This window comes from Drosophila rhopaloa, unplaced genomic scaffold (genome assembly GCF_018152115.1).
Source record: "Drosophila rhopaloa isolate 14029-0021.01 unplaced genomic scaffold, ASM1815211v1 contig_155, whole genome shotgun sequence".
NCBI lineage: Eukaryota > Metazoa > Arthropoda > Insecta > Diptera > Drosophilidae > Drosophila > Drosophila rhopaloa.
The window spans coordinates 6039701-6059244 of record NW_025335034.1 but is presented as its reverse complement, the minus strand read 5'-3'; the positions used below and the strand labels follow the sequence as shown (position 1 = coordinate 6059244).

Sequence of the window (19544 nt, the reverse complement as noted above, 5' to 3'; positions counted from 1 at the left end):
AGCGCAGATAGCAATTAAGAGATTCTGATGATTATAAGGAATATTATCTGCTGACGAGTAGGAAAGCCAGACGACTAAGGGCTGGCTCAGGCAAAAATTTTGCCACACACATGTCCCTCTATATATCTTATTCCCTGAGCCCCTATACCTCCAAGTGTTTGTGCCATAAAGAAAGGCTGTATACAGTGAAATAAACAAAGAGCCGAGTCATATAAAAGAGCAACTGACTGTGTTTGTTGGATATGCGTGAGGTGGGGGACTTTAAATAAATATTTTAATGAACTGCACTAAAGGCTGTGCCGACGCCTAAAAAGAGTTGACTTTGAAACGCACTGACTTGCTGCCAGTAGCAACAACTACAACCAAATCCGCCTGACTGACAGACAAGCGGAGTGCATCCTTTTATACCCACATACTCGCACATCAATTCCGTGTGTGCATTTTATTTTTAACCCACTGTAAAACGTAAAAAAAGTGCACGGGGTGCAAGGGAGATGGAAAGGAAAACCATGTACCATGTACCATGTGGGAAGTAAAGAAGATTCTTTCGTTGTAGTTTTAATTTTTCGTTCTTTGCCTCTATACAAACATCCAGCTGCAATTGTTGTTCCCCGGTTGTTCTTCGGGCTTTGGCCTGCCTCATTTGTCTGCCTTATTTTCGAAGAAATCTCCAAGTGATTCATCTTTTCCTTTGCGGAGCAGTCGCCGAGGAATTATGAAAGATGCTGGAGATACATTTTAATTGAGATGCATTTTCGTTATTCTTTAACCAAATAGATCAATAAAATTCAGTTGAGATTGCGATTGCTTAAATTGAAAGTTGACATGGTTAATATATATAAAGATATGAAATGAATTCAAAAGAAAGGGTGGAGAGTTATGACCAATCAAAACGAAAATTGTCTTTAACATTCTAAATAGAACTGTCCATGATTTATTAACATTAATGACGTGGTGTATTGCTTATAAATAAAACATTGTTAGAGATGACAGACCATAAAATATTAGTTGAATAAATAAACTATGCAGCCAGCTAAACATGAGCACCGGTAATGTCACTGTCCGTTTAAAATGGAATTTTCTTTACTTTGCTAAAAGATTTTAAAGTTTCAAAAGGCTCAAAAATTGTATGTTTCGTCCGAGTTTTAATAGTTACGATAATATCAATACGAAAAAAATAAATGAATTAAAATAAATTAAAACATGTTGTAACTTCGAAAAGTCAATGTATCTGTTGATTCGAATTAGTCAATGTATCTTTTATGCAGAACATTCTAATGACAGCTATTTGCTAAGTCGACAGTACCGTATAAAAAACCAAGTTCTCGAGTTCTGTCCGTAAATTATAATAAGGTTGACAAAAAAATAGCCTGAGATACATTTTTCAAAATATCTGATTCTCTGAAATATTTAACAAGAAACCACGCCCCATTCCTGACCCTCTTCAAAACACCTAGAATGCTTAACGAAACTTAATTAATAAACCATGAATTTATGTCACTCGACAGCATATGAAAGTCATAAAACTTTGATGGGTTACCAGCTCACACAACTTTCTGGGTCACACACATTCGCACAATGCATTACCTACCCTGCAGTTCCGAAATTCATCACTACAAAAATTCATCACTGTTTAATCAGCAGCGGACTGCGACGCCGGCAGAGCCAAAGGCAAAGTCGGCAGAGCCGAGAGCGACGCAGGCAGAGCCGAAACTCTCAGTCCCCGATCGTAGGCAACGCATAAAAATTTCCATCTCCCTCTCTTACTCCTTCTCTCTCCCCATAAAATGAGCTGAGAGGTGGAGGACAATGTATTAAAATCAGATCGACCTTTATACACCCTTGAAAATAAATTAGCATAATTTTTGTATTGTAGTTGTTGATTCTTATTAATTATATTATTTTATGCAAATACTTTTTAAAAATAAAATTATTATGATAGTTTTGAAAGGTATGGATTCCTTTTTTAAGTGAATTTAAGTTATGTGATTATTTTGCATAGTCGGACATGCTTTTATATACCCTGCTTTGACGCGAAGCGAAACATGTAAAGACAAATTAGGCAGAGGAAAGAACAATAGGATTAACAGCGCCCTTGTTTTCAACTGAAGTTGTTTTCGCGGTTTTTACGTGCACTTGCATTTGAGAGAACGGAGAAAACAGATCGAAGCAGAGATTTTTTGTGAAATTTTATAACTAAATTTATCAGAAATTTATGTAAGTGTTATTTTATTAATTATTTTGAACTGTACCTACATATACTGTTAATATATTTATTCATTATTTAAGGCGAAGCTTATAATAAAACTTTTGGGCCAGCATAAACTAAGCTGGACTTGGCCGGCGGCAAAACAAAAAACGCAGTAAGTTTTTATTTTTTTAATAATTTTTCTATTTCAGATATACTTGGTCAGGAAGAGCCAGTACATAAAGCACGAAGTCAAAAAAAGGGCACGGAAACCGAAACATCCTCAACACCTCCGGGACAACTGAAAACGTACATATGTAGATTGAATTAAGTTAAATTAATTAGTTATATGTAATGAAATAAATGAAATAATAATGAAATATTGTAATAAAATAAAAAATGAAATTTATATGAAAATTTACTGAATGAATTTTACTGATGAAAAAAAAGCGATGAAAAAGCGATGAAAAAGCGATGAATATGCGATGAAAAAGCGATGAAAATGCGATGAAAATGCGATGAAAATGAGATGAAAAAGCGATGAATTACTGATTAAAGAGTGATGAATTACTGATGAAAATGTGATGAATTCATCACTCTTTAATCAGTAATTCATCACTCGTTAATCACTATTTCATCGCATTTTAATCACTCGTTCATCGCATGTTCATCAGTAAACGCTGTTCAAAGAGTGATGAATTACTGATTAAAGAGTGATGAAAAACTGAAAAAAGAGTGATGAATTACTGATTAAAGAGTGATGAATTTTTCACTGATTAACTCCTAGGACATGCCAATGTTAAATTCATCACTAATTTGTATGAAGTTTCATCGCCGATTAATCAGCAGTGATGAATTTTTGGTGATGAAAAAGCGATTAAAAGGTGATGAACGGTACTGCAGGGTAGATACAGATGCGAGGAAGCGAGAAAGAAACACGAACAGGAGACAGCAACTGCCATCTCCTGTACTTAGAAACTTGTTAAACTTTACTTGGCAAACGACAAACTCTTCTCTGCTTAACTTTGGCTGCCAGTGATTAAGACGGACAGATTTACAGCAGATGGGGCACATCATTCGCCAATTTGAGCCCCGGCATGCAGAGGGGTATGCAGCCAATAAGGCCTCGAAGTTATGGCATAAATAGGCGGCTACGGCCAAACGGATTTGGTCAAAGCCAAACTTGGCACATCTAGCGGTACTTCAACCTCATTCTTTGATTTGCAGTAACTAGTTGCCTCCCAGGACCACTTCCATAAAACGAAGAGATCCGCAGATCATTAATATTGTGTGATCTGCCGAGTGATGACCGTTTTAGGTGGCTTATGATTGGGAGCAAATTGTTAAGCTATTATAAAGACAAATATTAAACAATTTTAAGAGAAATTATTAAACAATTTTAAGAGAAAATGACTTTAATATAACAAAACTAATGTTTTTTATGGGTTTTCATATCATATTTTATATCCTTGCAGAGGGTATTATAATTTCAGTCAAATGTTCGCAACGCAGTGAAGGAGAAATTTTCGACCCTATAAAGTATATATATTCTTGATCAGCATCACAAGGAGTGGCAATCTAGCAATGTCCGTCTGTCCGTCCGTCCGGTTGTACGCAAACTAGTCTCTTAGTTTTAAAGCTATCTGCTTGAAACTTTCCCTAAAGTTGTCTTTCTATTGGAGGTAGTATATAAGTCGGAACGAGCCGGATCGGGCTAAATAGCAAAAATAACGAAACTTATCATTTTTAGCTTTATGAGATCTAATGAAAAGTGTAATTTTAAAATGTTGCACTGTACTTCTATACCAAAATTCTGTCGAAATTTTTTTGTTTTTAAATTTGCCTTAAATTTGTATTATTGAATGGAAATAACCACTGTAGCAAATAAAATTGTTTAAAAGTTTCACATTTTGCACCGAGTTAACAAAAACATGCATTTATTATCAAAGCATGCACTCACAATGCTTTTTATGAGCACATGCTAATCATTTGTATTATTTATGACACAACGTGACTTTTTTGATCTGAGAAAACGAACTGAAGAGTCAGAACAGCTACTCCAAGTCCTATAGACATAGACCTTATATACACATATATGTATGCATATATGGGAAAGAGTTTCTTGCCTCCTTCTAGTTAGAGTTTCGTTATCGCAGCAGCTATACCCTTTCCCATGAAAAGCTATCCGAAAAGTCTGCGGTTCATTGAACGCTGTCGAGTTTGGTTATCATGCCAACACATGCTTTATAGTGTCTCCTTCAACCTGACTATATGCATAGAAGGGACTCGTATCGCATCGTAAATTCACACATTTCACGCCCCATTCAACCTTATGGATGGGGCTGGCATCCTGTATCTTGCAAATTGACAGCCAGCCGGCCACGTTCGCATTTAAATTTACGAGTCGAGACATAAATAAATGCTCTTGGCAAACGGCGGTTTCTTCATAATTTTTCCATATTTTATTATTATTTTTTCTGCCTATCTTCTATGGCCTGCCCACAGCATAATTGGCGCCAAACTTCTTTTCCGCTCTATCTATATACTTTTATGTAGGTTGGCGATGACTTCAAGCTTTGGAGTTTTACTCTTTTTGTGCTTCATTTGGAAGGTGGGTTGTCCACGTGGGTAGGCTTTTCGGGGCCCGTCAAACTTGATCGACCAAGACAAGCGGCACACGAGAAACAAGAAGCAGGAAAAGTAGTCCCATTTGATTTGCCGCCTTTCCTCCTAAAAACATTTCTCTTGTCTATGCCCCGTGGGTCGCCTTTGATAAGCTTATTTATTTTCACAGGTGGCTTACTAATTTTTTCTTCCTATATCTCAGCATTGGTCTCTTTCGGTTTATTTTTTTTATGAGTTTTTAATGCTTTAAATAATTTTCAGTCAGTCATTTATTTGGGTTATTGTTTGAGCCTTATGTGCTTTTAATCTTTCATTGAGAGAAAGAGTGAGATTGTCGCCCACTTCTGTCGTGTCATTTATTATTTAAAGTCCGAGAAATGGTTTCGTAAACCGTCTGAAGATGATCTTTGTGAAATGGGTATTTGTCGTTCACAGTTCTTAGACGATAATTCAGATTTCCATTTAAGAGTTATAACCTTCATAGACATAAATCAAGAAATAATTTTTTCTTTTAATGGTTTAAATGTGTTCTGCAAGTTTACATGCTAAAAATCTTTATTTCTATGAATACAGACTATAACAGGTTACCCGATGCTGATTAAATGATTAGATTTATGTTTATTCATTGATTGGGATCTGTAAAAATTAATCAGAAATGGAGGTGAGAGTCATCAATGCTTATAAATTGAATAACGATTTTCCTATGTTGTTCTGTCTAATATGTATTGAAAATTAAATGCATTACCATGATAAATCTTCCATTGTTCTATCTTAGCTCTCTTTACTATTTCCCACATAATATTTTGTAATCATACAAGATTGTGACTAACATGATGTTCTTTTTGCAATCTTGTAGAAAAACGATGCCAAATCCAGAGGAACTAAGATGAGGAAACCGAGTGCCACACATGCGTGTTGTAAATGTTAATGGTCCCCGAACATTTAAAACCCTAACGAATAAATTCAGCTAAACCAAAATAAAATATGCCAGAAGCGTTCGAGATTGGACTAAGGAACTCAAGAGGAACTATTAGCACAGAGAAGAAATCGAGGCAAATGTGAAACATATGTCTGTAAGAGTGTGTGGGGAGTTGCAGCTTCCAATTTTCCCTTATTGTTCTTTTCTGGCAACGAATTGAAATTGAATTAAGCACTTGCACAGACAATAAAAAAATAAACAGGGCCAGCTGAGCAATTCAATTAAGAAGACAAACGAATCGATCCCAGTTCCATTCCAAGTTAGAGGACTTAACACAAACCTCAACAAAGACAAAAGGGCCACAAGAGAGAAACTGGGTATTAATCCGGCTCGTTCTATGCCACATCCTGAGCAAGTTCCAACCCAGCGGTAACCAAGATTCTCGTCTACAAAATGTCCCTGGCCGACATGGGCACAGCCTCTCGATCCGCAGGCGGCGGGGAAGGCGGGCGACACTATGATCTGGCGACGGGCGGAGGTGGAGGAGGAGGTCATCCGGCGGGAGGTGGTTTACCCGGGGGTCGTATGACGCACTCCCTCAGCACTCCCTCTGGGGTGGATGGCACACCCTCAACTCCCCGTCACCGCGGAGGCAAAAAGCTAACCGTTCGCATCCAGATGCTGGACGATTCGATCACCATGTTCCAAGTGCAGGTGAGATTTGGGCACACCATTTTCTCTTTCAGCTATTAATCAAATTTTAGTGCTGATAATAAACCATTTAAGATCGCGAAAATATTCTTAGGACCGGTTTACTTAGTAGTAATATAAAATTTGGAATTCCATATATACCAAAATATATTTATTTGTTTTTGATCTTGAGCATCAAGCTTTAACTGCCCCTGTGAACGTTGAGTTCTGGGGAATTATAATACTAATTACGTTGAATATAAAGACCATTATAGTGCACTTGTAGCCTAAGTGCGTATTAAAGTTTAATTATTAAGTTTATATACTACCTCACAAATTGAAAAACTCTGTAACATTTGATCATTCAATCGTAGTCTCAATAAGTTTGTATTGAACTTATATACCTATTAATATCCGAATCTTGCAAAACGGTGTGTTTAACAACATTTATCCAAATATTATGTTTTTTCAAATAAGAATTCCTCAATTCCTGCTTTATTTTATAAGTATATCGTACTGAGGAAGCAACTGTCGAAACGGAAGCGATCCGTTAAATGAAAATTGCATAAAGGCATCTCCATACGTACACAACTGTGTGAATATGGAGCCACCGTCTCGTAACAAACAATTTAACGTGCAAATGGGTAAAATATATCAGAGAAGCTACTTTTAATTAAATGTGGACTGGAAATCAGCCAGAAAAAACGAGAAAAAGGGAGGAGGCTGGGATTTATGCGACAAAAGGGCCTAGGTTTTCGGTGGGCGTTGCACCCGGTTTTTTTGGCACAGGGCCAAAAAAACAAGAAATTCTTTCGCTGCTTTTTTTCCCGTGGCAAACAAGTCGAAATCAACAGGAAAGGTGGGCAGGGGATGGTTGCAGATGCGGTACATCCGTTTTCTGATCCAGAAATCGGCCTCCACTCCCCACTTTATGTGCGTACTTCAACAGCTTGGCATAGATTTTTGAATAAGGAGTTTTACTCGCTACTCAAAAAATTCCATGCGGTTAAAACTATGGTCGAAATTTGAAATATGGTTGATATACCTGTAACAGCGTTTCCTACCCTATATTTTGTCTTGATCGGGATCATTTACCACTCTAACGCCATCAATGTTTTAGAAGTCATTAAAAATTCTGTTAAAAGTCGAACATGACGTCGGTGTGGAAATGGGCTGACTTCTTTGTGAAATTCTCTTAAATCGGATTGTAAATTTGATAAAAATTTGAAATGTAATAATGTAACATTGAGAAATTATTATTTTATTATCTAAGGATTCGGCTTCATCAATGTTTATTGTTATTTTTAAACTGTCGAACTGTCGATTTCTACTGCATTAATGCAAATTAAATATATTGAGCAGGATCTCGTCTTTGCCCAGCTGCCTGGCTCTTTATGTTGGTTAATGGATTTTGTCGTAGTTTGCGCAGTTCATGTTGCTGTTGTTCTTTGCGCCACTTCCTGGCTCCATTAGCCCGGCCTAGTGAAAGGCTTAGACATTTTTGTTTCGCAGTTCAAGTGGCCACGCCCAAATGTGTACACTAAGAAATAATTGGTGTAACTTCAATTATCTTTTGTATTCAGTCTTAGAAGTTTAACTAAATGACGACAAAACAAATTCTAACTATAATGAGGTGAAATCCCTCTCTATATTGCACACTCACTTGTAAGAATAAACATATTTTAAGGCGTAACAGACTTTTCAAAAAAAAACTTGTATTGTTTTATAAGTAAGATTTGAGAAAAAAATATATCTATTGAGCTGCCTATAAAGAGAGCTATTGATAGATAAAAAATTAAATTTTAAATTTGAATTAAACTTTCCCGAAAAGAATAGGTTGTTTTTTATGTGTTAGGCGCTACCTGTACTATTCTTTCCGAGTGTAACCCCAGTTTCCCCCCAAACGGTAGACACATTCCAAAGGCTTCAACAGGCAAGCAAGAGAGCCAGCAAGAAGTGGAAATGTTTCAGGGCAACATCAAAATGGTTGCCATTGTTTGGGTGGTTTTCTGTTGGGGCAAGTGGAGTGGCCGGGGGTTGTGGTCTTGGTCGGTTGGTTTCGGGTTAGGGCTGGCTAAAGCTACCGGGTATTCTCGCAGTCCTCGTTGGGCTTTTGGCCTAACCTTTTCGTGAAACAGTTATACTTGAGGCAATGCCCCAGCTCAGTAAATGTTGTAAAGTGCTCCACACAAAACTATTTGTATGTGAGTTTCAGGCACTCGCTATCTGGAAGCTTCTCTTGACATTTCCCTCTTTTGCATTTCCCCGCGGCAACCTTAACATTTTATCCGAAGCGAGAGGTAAAAGCAAACGACATCATTCTTGTTTTTCTCACTGTCACCGCTAAATATATCTTAGGATGTGACGCCGTGATTTTTTTTAAACATAATCTAAAATAAGTATTGATATTTTTGAAAAATCGAACTGTATACCAAGGTTTCATTGTTGGGTGGTAGTTGAGTTCTTTAACACGCTTAATACCCTTTGTATTAAATTAATATAAAATAATTATAAAGAACAAACAACGACATAGAACATTTAAAAACATTCCGTGTTAAAATAAAATGAAAAAATAATAACAAAATATATGAAAATTAGTTCCATGGTATTTCAAATGTCTATGTCAATTGAGTCCTTCTTGCTGGGCGCATTAAAATTCAATCAAGTCGCAATTTTTACTGTGCACAGAATTTCTGGTAAACCACAGCGAACATGTAACATACTATATATATTGACATGGTTCATTTTTTAAAAGTACAAGCCTTGAGAAAGCCCTGTCACCCAACCCTTTTAGATTCATTTTACCAACTACAGCACAGCTTTATGTTTGTGTGTTGGTCCGTTAACTAGAAACGAATATTGTTGCATGGTCGGTCAACTGCATTATTAATCAAGGCTTGTAATGGATTTTGTGGCTTGTAAACGGTAATAGGGTTTTGAATTTAAATGAGAGAGGTGAACAGCACGAGTACGATGAGGATGTGGGTAAATTTTGTGGTCAGCTCCTGACCAACAGAGCAAATTTTCAAGCCAAAATCTCACAAATACCTGCTGAAAGAAAACTTAAATTTTGAACAATGAAATGTTCTGCTTCGTTCTGTTCAATTCAAGCTTACTTTGATTTTTTAAATTTAAAAAGTTTTTTATGTAAGGAAAATAATTGTTGCTAGAAGTTTCTAGAAAATCAGTTTTTTAGCGCATTTTCAGAAGTTGCGACTCAGACTCTAGGGAATTTTTGTATGACGCCCTTTTCTGAATTTATCTAACGAAAGCTTTTTTTCCAAATTATGTGTTATGCCTGTCTTCTCCCATGGGTGCAAACAATATCAAGAGCTTATCTCGGTGGGGAGAACGAGTTTTGCTGATAATGCAAAATAATAAAAGTTCATATAAAGTTATGACGCAAACAATAGCAGTTTTGGGTTCTGAAGGCTGAATAAGTCAAACTCAAATTTCTAGAAAGGTAAGGATTGTTAAAACATATGTCCATTTGCTTATAAACTTATAATTTGAATTATCATTCCTATGCAGATATACGTTGACAAGAAATAAACATGAGCCATGCGCTTAGCATTAAATTAGTTTTTCAATGTTTTAAAATATTCGATTATTCCGTTGAAATAAAAGTATTCCGATTATTGTGAATATATGAATATGGCTCTTCAACAAACTCTTTTGCTTATGTGTATGATACAGAACTTATGGTACAGAACTGTCCAACCCGTCTTCACAATGTTCTTCTTGCACTCAACTAAAACTTTTTTATAAAAAGAGAATACCTTTTTTCAAACATATTCTTAGTAACTTAAGTTATTAAACACTCTTTTCAAACTTCTCAACTTTACTTGGCAATGTTTGGCATTAGTTGGCAGTCGACGCCAACCCCCAGATTTGGCATATGTGTATGTAGGTAAATCAATGGGGTTAGCTGAGGCCATTCGATAGGCAAGGACAATACAAGTGGAACGAGATGAGAGGTAACGCCCTTTACCACATTTTTCGCCACCCGTTTTCAATTGCCACAGTTTCGTATGCACTGAAAATTAGAATTTTTTTGCAGATGTTAAGATTTAGAGAAAAAATAATATAATAGTAAATGCTCCTCAATTTTAGAGAGAATAATAGAAAAGGTAAATAATCCTGTCAAATTTAATGTAATACATTTTTACGTAGAGTGTTTTTAAATTAATTTAAGGTAATTGAAATGTTCTGTATATTCTTATTTGAAACATAAGATGCTCGATTCCTGTTTTCCTTCCAAAAACATTTGAATTTCCTGATTTTTTTTTAGTGTAGATGTAGAACCTGCAGGTTGCTTTCATGCTGTTGCTAATGCTCCTTGTCCTGCTTCTGTCTCCCGATGGCGACAAATTGAACAGCCGACAATTGTAGGCCAACTTTTCGCATCTGCCTGTGTATATATAGGGGTATTGGTCGGTGGAAGGGTGGCTTGCATTTAAAAGCTTCCTGTCGTTTTCCCATTTCCTTTCTCGGTTCCATGCAGAAGTCGCCAAAGTTAATTGGTTTGTTTTGTAGTTGAAGAAGATCCTAAAATTGGCCTAAAAAGATAAATGGCTCTGAGGGACCTAGCCGCTTTCAATGAATGGCCAGCATATACATATATGCGTGTGAGCCTGTATGTTTGGGCCAGGAAAATGTCAGAGCTTGGGCGTGGCTGTAGCCTCATTGTGGCTCCTGGCTGGAAATCACAAAACAATGATGCTGCGGTCGCAGGAGAGTGCATGCAGCTCTCTGTAGAACTTTGGCACACATTCATCTCGACTTTTCCGTCCCGCACTTGTTTGCCAAATTAATTAAATTATCCCGGAATGGGGACAGGAATGGTTTTAAAAATAAAGCAAATAGCGATTTAGTTGACAATTCGTGTCTGTTTTACCACTGCTCATCTGTTCGTGTTGTTTCACCACTCCGAATGGGCCTCTAAATTACGTTTGCGACAAGAAGCAATACTATGAATTGCGCTAATGGTACATCAAGGTGGTCGATGGCACCAAATTGTGGTCTTAATGGTATTACATTTTTCCTTCATTTTCGAATTAAATTTTAAATTTTGTTTTTCGGAATTATTGTGTGTTCACAACATTACATAGAGTCTTAAAGTTTCAAAAAAAAATAATGGTACGTTTCAAGTTTTATTTAGTCAAACCCAGAAAAATTGGATGTCTTTATTGCCAAACTTGTTAGATAGTTCAAAGACGTATTGAAATTAAAAAAATAATAACCAACTCTTGTAATGAATAAATACCGTGAATATTAAATAAAGCTTTCTTATAATATCTACAATCCTATCAATATAAATAAAAAATTTCATTATTGAAAAAATTAAATTAAATTAAATTTAATTTTATTACTTCAAATTGTTTTTTAATATATCAATTTCAAGTTTTCTGCAAAAATATTAAATTTTAAAAAAGTTAAAACCTTAGGCCGCAATAAACTCAAAATCCACCAGAAATTTCTTTTGTTTACTCGCAGTCTTCTTTTCGTTATCGAATTTACAGCGGAAACTGACAAACTGTCGCATACTCCCAGTTTTTATCGCTTTTTAGGTTTATCTTTATTTAATATGCTGACCAGCCACGCCCAATTCCATTCGACTTGTGCGCTAAAAAACCGCCAAAGCAATTTGGGTGTCAGCCAACGAATTTGTTGCGTTTTAGATCAGGGATTACATACAATTGGAAGCATAAAATATTTAAATATCACACAGAAAGGGCTGAGACGGTTTAATAAAATGTTGGCACGCCTGCAGAACATTTCACACTCTGATAGATTGTTGCCCGCTTTTATGGAGCTGGCAACGAAATCGAACTCACAAAGCACTTTGCCTGATTGGTTGGCGGCGCTAGCAAATCCCTTTATCCAAACACCAAAACATTTGCCGGGGACTGGTTTCTTGATCCCAAATTAATATATTCCAGGAGTTCCACACACGGTCTGTCGGTATTAAGAAATTGAAATTGGAGTCTAATAGGTGTGGCTTTAGCAAATATATGCGTACGGAACTTAAAAGGTTTGCCATTAATATTTGTGTGACTAATTTGTTAATTATTCAAAGCAATTAAGTAAGTGGCTTGAGATATTAAATTTGGGATAGTCTTGGAATGATGATTTCATTAGAGAAGATAATTTTGTATCAAACCAACTTCTGTACATTAAAAATTTTTATTGACGATACGGATAGTCTCAGCTCAATTTTGTTTTTTGCATGTGATTGGGCAACATTTAAACAAAATGTGTGATTTTTTTCTTCCATAAATATTAAAAATTGACTGAGATACAGGCAATCTCCGGCAGCGCCTCGAAGAAAAGATGTTTTGCGGTGTACACGATAATCGGTCACAGAATCATCCGAAATGAAAAAATCCAATTGCATTAGTTAAAGAACAAGATTTCTCAGGTAACGCTGTCAAGTTTTTATTTTTTTTTTCGATTTTTTAAGGCACTTGAAAGACAAAAACACCGATTTTCGCCTAAAACGTCGAGATATTTGTTGCTCTAAAAATTATAAATTTAAAAAAAAAGGAGGAATTTAGTTGAGGATAACTGTGCAAAATTTAAAAACGAACCGTCCGATAGATTTTGCAGGATCGTGTACACCGACTTTGAAAAGGGTAACTTTTCAGGAGAGCGTTTTAAAGTTTTGGAAACCCATACAAAACGAGCTAACTTACCTACGTTCAACTGCCCATAAGTTCGGAAGCTTTACTCGGATCGATCTAAAACTTTAACACAATATTCTCAAGATGTTGTGCATTCAGAAAAAAAAATATTTAAAAAAATGCAAAAAAAAAATAAGACTATACCCCCCTCCCCCTTAAAGAATTTGGTTCTTGTTGACGAAATCCGATGGAGGTTGTAAGCGTTTTAGGCTAATAATAACAACTTACTAAGATTTGCCAAGCTGGAGACTGTAATTTTCTTTCCTATTATAGGCTTTCAGAGGGTATTATAATATCAGTCAAAAGTTTGCAACGCAAAAGTATTTATATTTCTGATCAGCATCACCAGGAGTGCCAATCTAGTATGCCAGTTTTTAAGATATCTGGATGAATCTGTCCTAAAAAATAAATTTCTGCTGTTGGTATTATATAAATGCCTAAATATTAAAACTTCGTTGTTTTAAACATACACGTTACAACAGAATCAATGTTTTTTACAATTTTGGAATTACCGTTTTTTTTTACAAAATCGGACGACTATATCGACATAGCTTTATTAAAAATGTAAAAATCCAAGATATGTTAAACCATCCCTTTATTTTAATATATATTTAAACTAATTAAATAACGTTGTGCGTGATTAAACAAAATAATCCTTTAATATGTTTCATTAGGCATGGTTTAATTATAAATTCCATTTCTTAAAAGCGGAATTAATCTTAGATACAATATTTTTTAATAGGTTTTTTTCTTAATAGTTCTGTAATATTTTTTTAATATGTTTCATTAGGCATAATTTAATTATAAATTCAATTTCTTAAAAACGGAATTAATTAATACAATTTTTTTTAATAGTTTTTTTCCTTATAGTTTTGTAATATTTTTGATGGATATAATTAAAATTAAATTAAAAGAGCATCTCCTGTTATATTTTGAAATTGAAACTAGGTAATAGGATTATTTAGGTTGATTATGAGTTAGCTAGGGTAAGAAAATAATTTCAAAGAAGAAAGGAAGCTCCAATTTCGGTTCATACTGCCAACGTGACCAAACTTTTTTGTAACCCAATTGCAGCCGTCAAAGCAATTGAAATTTATTTAAATGCAATCAGACGCAACGCCTACCAAGCACTTGGCGTGTGGCGTCATCTGCGATGAACAGCAAACTACATTCTATATTAAATTTTTAACGAGCTTAACGAGTTCTGGTATCTAAAAACAAATTTAAGCTTTTTATGGAACTCGAGAGCTCAGTCGCCAACCCGATTCCTTTTTCCTTATGAGATTGCCCCAATTTGTCTTGTACATTGTTTTCCCTCCCACACAGAGACTTGTAATTACTTATTCGGCCTTCAAGAGTGTTTAACAAATGCCTGCACCCCAAAACTTTAGATTTGCTTCTCACCTACTGCACTTCTGAAATCCTTAACAAGAATAAAAAAATTGTAAACAAGAAAGGAAAGCTAACTTTGGGCGGAGCCAAAAATCCCAACTTCTGCCGATCTCGGCCGTTCCGACTTATATACTGCGTGCAATGAAACGACGGGTGTGTGCAAAGTTTCAATTCGATATATTTTAAACTGAGAGACTAGTTCGAAACAGACCGACGGACAGACGAACATGCTTATATCAACTCAGGACGCGAACCTGATCAAGAATATAAGGATCGACCGACTATATCCTATAGCTGCCATTAAACTGAATGCCATAACTTTGGTGACTGTAAAGTTAGGAAGTTGTGATTTTTTATGAGTATTAAGAATGTAACATATGAATAATTTTGGAGAATATAATTTACAGAATATTCTGCAAGGGTATATCAACTTCGGCTCCGCCCGAAGTTAGCTTTCGTACGACTATATGTACGACTATATCCTATAGCTCCCATAAAAACAATAGGGTGAAATCGGGTAAAATTTAATGAATTTCAGTATATTTCGCACAGAGTATAAGCTATTAACATACATTTTTCCAAGTCTTATTTATTAACGCAAACCTTGATTAGGGTAAAAGCTCTTGACGGTAGGACGTCTATATCTTATAGGTTCCGTAGATAAAATTGATTGAAAATATCCTTTTTCTTTTTTTAACGACATTTTTGCAGTATAAAAGCTATTGACATGAAACTATGCAAATCTAATTTATTTATATATAAAATATTCTTTTCGCTACTTTTTCAATTTTAGCAATTTCGGCAAAGTCTGCTAGGGTATTAAAACTTCGGCTTGCCGAAGTTAGCTTCCATCCTCGTTTTAATATAAAATTCAAAGGAACTGGTCAAAACAGTGGATAGCAAAATATTTAACAATCATGCAGGAATTTAAGAAAAATTTTTTGATTTAGATAGTCAAAGAAAACTTTATTTGTATCGGATTGGAAGTAAAGTGGAGCACCACGAAATGATCCTTAATCAGAAATAATTACTTTTGCTCCCCATAATAAAAGGATTTGTATGTTAATATTTTGATCATTTAATATAGATTCTTTATAATATTTTTAAGCCACTAAAAGCAGAGTTCTCACAACAAACATTATTTTAATGCTGTGTTTCGCAAAAGCCAAGATAGAACTGAAGCTTTTTTGTGGCTGCAGCAACTCAAAATTGTCAGTGGTGATACTCGTCGCCGGCGTAGTTTATAGTTTACATCAACTGAACCTGCTTTGACCTTTCCAAAACAACTGAACAAACAATGAACCGAACCGAAAAAAAGTATCCGAACTAAACGAAAAAAACTAGAGTCTTAACTAATCAACTAATCAAATGATGAGGACAGACAAACAATCAAAAATGATTATATCGTCTTGGCTGATGATCCAAATCTGAAATATAAGAATACTTTTAACAATTAATACTTTCACGTGTTACATTTACTCATTTACGTTTTAGGTATTGAATGATTTTTAAAATTTAAAAGAATTGAAATAATTTTTCTTTTATATATTATGCAGGCTAAAGCAATAGGACGTGTGCTGTTTGAGCAAGTTTGTCGCCAGCTAAATTTACTCGAGGCCGACTACTTTGGCTTGGAATACCAGGAGGTGTCGACACATACCAAATACTGGCTAGACCTGGAAAAGCCAATGAATCGCCAAGTGGGCCTCTCACTCATCGATCCAGTGCTGCGCTTCTGCATCAAATTCTATACACCCGACCCAGCGCAGCTGGAAGAGGAGTATACCAGGTAAAAATAAACCTTAACAAATTTACAAAAATATATATTTTTGTAAACTTTGAATATATTAAAAAAATATATATATATGCTTTTTCAGGTATTTGTTCTGCTTGCAAATCAAACGGGATTTGGCTACAGGTAGTTTGCAGTGCAATGACAATACGGCGGCCCTTATGGCCAGCTACGTTGTTCAGGCGTCATGCGGCGACTTTGTGCCTGAGGACTATCCCGACCATACGTATCTGTCCTCTTACCGCTTTGTGCCCCATCAGGATGCCACCATGCAACGCAAGATTATGGAAAACCACAAAAAGCATGTGTATGTAGATCGGGATTTACCTGATAGTTCCAAATACCTATAATTATTCGTTTATTTTGTCATCAGGGGCCAATCGCCTGCGGAGGCGGATCTTAACCTACTTGAGACGGCACGGAGGTGTGAGCTTTACGGCATGAAAATGCATCCGGCGAAAGATGTGGAGGGAGTGCCACTCAATCTAGCTGTTGCCCACATGGGCATTACGGTCTTCCAGAACATCACGCGCATCAACACTTTCTCCTGGGCTAAGATACGCAAGATTTCATTCAAGCGCAAGCGCTTCCTTGTCAAACTGCATCCCGAGGGTTATGTAAGCTTAGTTTTAAAAGTCGCTTCGTTTCAATGTATTAATGGATTTTTATGTTTAGGGCTATTACAAGGACACCGTAGAGTTCTTTTTTGAAGGCCGTAACGAGTGCAAAAACTTTTGGAAGAAATGTGTTGAGAATCATGGATTCTTCCGTTGTACGGCTGTACAAAATACGCCTCGTCGCAAAACACGCGTCCTCTCCCGAGGCAGCTCATTCCGGTACTACTGTTGATTTAAATTGCTCTAAACAAGAACATTAAATACTAATACATATTTCATTGCAGCTATAGCGGCAAAACGCAGAAGCAGATTATCGAGTTTGTCCGCGAGAATTATGTAAAGCGTCAAAACTTCCAAAGGTATGCAGCGGATTACGCTGAGATGGCATTACTTTTTAATCCCAGTCCTAATCGTCAGCTTTTACCAATACTCTTGTTAATTATTTGAGATAAACTTGAAATTATTGTGGAAAAAGTTGCTTGATTTTTTCTTTGAGATATTTCCTTTTACTTACTTTTATGGTTGAGAAAGGAATTTATAAAGCTTTGGCTTTGCAGCTTATCTTTCCTTAAGCAAACCCGATTCCTCTCAAAATTCTTTACAATTTTCTTAAGAGCATTAAATATAAATAATCTTTAAATTTATATATATATTTATATTTTTAAGCAAATACAAATAATATATTCATCAGCCTACATTGCCAAATCATCAAGACTTCGTTCTCATCTAACTCGACTCGTTTGTTCGTTATTTCTTTACACTTTTTAAGACACACGTTTATTGTGGTTTTTGTTTATTATTTTAGAATGAATTTCTTTCTTTTTATTACCCAACCAACTTAACCAAAAAAAAACACAACATGCAAAAGAAAACATAACAAGGTCAAAATGATGCGCCTTAGAAAAGAGAAGAGGATTTAAAAAACCAATTGGTACAAAAGCATTAACTGCAACAACTAAAAATAGCACAAAAACTTAAAAAGTTCAATAAAAAATTAAAGAAAAACCCCAAAACAAAAACCCAAACCTAGTCAAATGTACAGCAAAGAACGACAAGCATTTCAATTTATATCACCATTGTTATTTATTTAATAATTTAAATTACCATTTTTGATTTATTTTACTACCCAATGTGTGGGTGTGTATCCATATGTCAAAAAGTGTACGAGTTTATTGTAATTCAGTTAAATTTTAAAATAAATGTAGGTAGTCATTGATTTAGTGAACCGAATTCACAACCGTATTGGCAAACTCTTTATGTGTACGATACTTCAAAGCATTCTGATTTGTTCATCCATTCAAACCACCTCCCCTTCCCGCCTTTAGCCTCACAAATATTTTAATCATTGCAAATCATCGATAGGGAAATACCTCATCCCTAGTTTGGCTTGCACCTAAAAGTTATATTTAAAAATAATCATCTTATGGTAACTCCCCCAATGCTCCTATTATCGTATGTTTTTGTGTGTGTTGTTGCTAAGACTGTACCACAATCATAACGTAGATGGTAAGCCAGCTAAATACCCTTCTCCCTTGCTCCCACTAAATGTGTAGTAAATTAGTCGGTTATTTCTAAAAAAAAATACTCATTTACATAACCTTAGAACTTGATCAATGTTAATAAAAATGTAATTGATAAGATATTCGCGGTAAACACCGTGCAAGAACTAACAAATATATGCTTGTACATAATTAGGACAAATAGTTCAGTTAATTCAGTTAATTATTCTAACCATCTTAACAACTTTTTTCGTTTAAGTAGAATGGATAGATCCAAGCCCCCGTATGATAATTGATGTTTGTTGTGTTATAATATATACTTTATAGTTGCTTACAAACTGTTAAAAGTCCCTTTGTTTTTGTTTACTATAATTTGAACTGAAATGACTTCGCTAAGTTAAGCAGAGCTCCCAGAGCGACAATCCTATCGAAAACAAAACTAAAATCTTTCAACCAAACTGTGCTAAATAAACAATACTCTCCAACTAAACTATGCCCTAAAGCAAACGTTAAACTAAAACCTAACAAAAAATGCTAAAACTTAAAAGAGTAACTAAAAACAAAACAGAAAAATCAAAAACTGAGCATGTGAAAATATAAAACGTGGTATCCTCTTGTCTTTTCTTTTGCTGCAGGTCTCAGTCGTTCCGGCAAGGGCCACTGAATGCTAGTAGCCGAAGTCAATCGCATACGTATGTGAATTCCAGCATTTCAGCCAATCCCCTACTCCCAATTGACACTGGTTTGTATTTATTTCGTTACTCGTTTTGAAGAATATATGTATTCGATTTGATATCATTTGGTTCGTCATGATTTGATTTTTGATTTCGGGCTTTATTTGCTAGCTGATGAATGAATAATGTCTAGTCGAGTCGAGTTATTGTGTTTTGATAGTGTATGCTCTATGATTTGTAATGATTTTGGTTATAATTTTGCATTGCCTTTGATTGCACGCTGCAGCGGCATGGGATTATCGCAATCAATGCAACGACTCGACGACCCATTCTCTGACGAAGAGGGCAGCGGATACCTTGGATCGCCGACGCGACAATCCTATCGACCACATGCGTTCTCAAGTGAGTTCTTCTTGTGACATACATTTCTCAACATTGCCAATAACGGCTTCAAAATACTATTAC

General features: G+C 35.6%; 1 protein-coding gene across 2 annotated transcripts in view; it reads left to right on the top strand.

Moving 5' to 3' along the window:
• The first annotated feature begins 5669 nt into the window (after positions 1-5669).
• Positions 5670-19544, top strand: part of LOC108038621 (FERM, ARHGEF and pleckstrin domain-containing protein 2) — a 33655-nt gene continuing 19780 nt past the window's right edge. For both annotated transcript variants that reach the window (XM_017115454.2, XM_017115453.2), the window contains exons 1-8: positions 5670-6446; positions 16054-16286; positions 16375-16596; positions 16663-16906; positions 16965-17125; positions 17191-17265; positions 19041-19147; positions 19366-19481. In XM_017115454.2, the coding sequence (XP_016970943.2) occupies positions 6186-6446; positions 16054-16286; positions 16375-16596; positions 16663-16906; positions 16965-17125; positions 17191-17265; positions 19041-19147; positions 19366-19481 (1419 nt within the window). In that variant the 5' untranslated portion in view covers positions 5670-6185. The remainder of the gene's footprint in view (positions 6447-16053; positions 16287-16374; positions 16597-16662; positions 16907-16964; positions 17126-17190; positions 17266-19040; positions 19148-19365; positions 19482-19544) is intronic.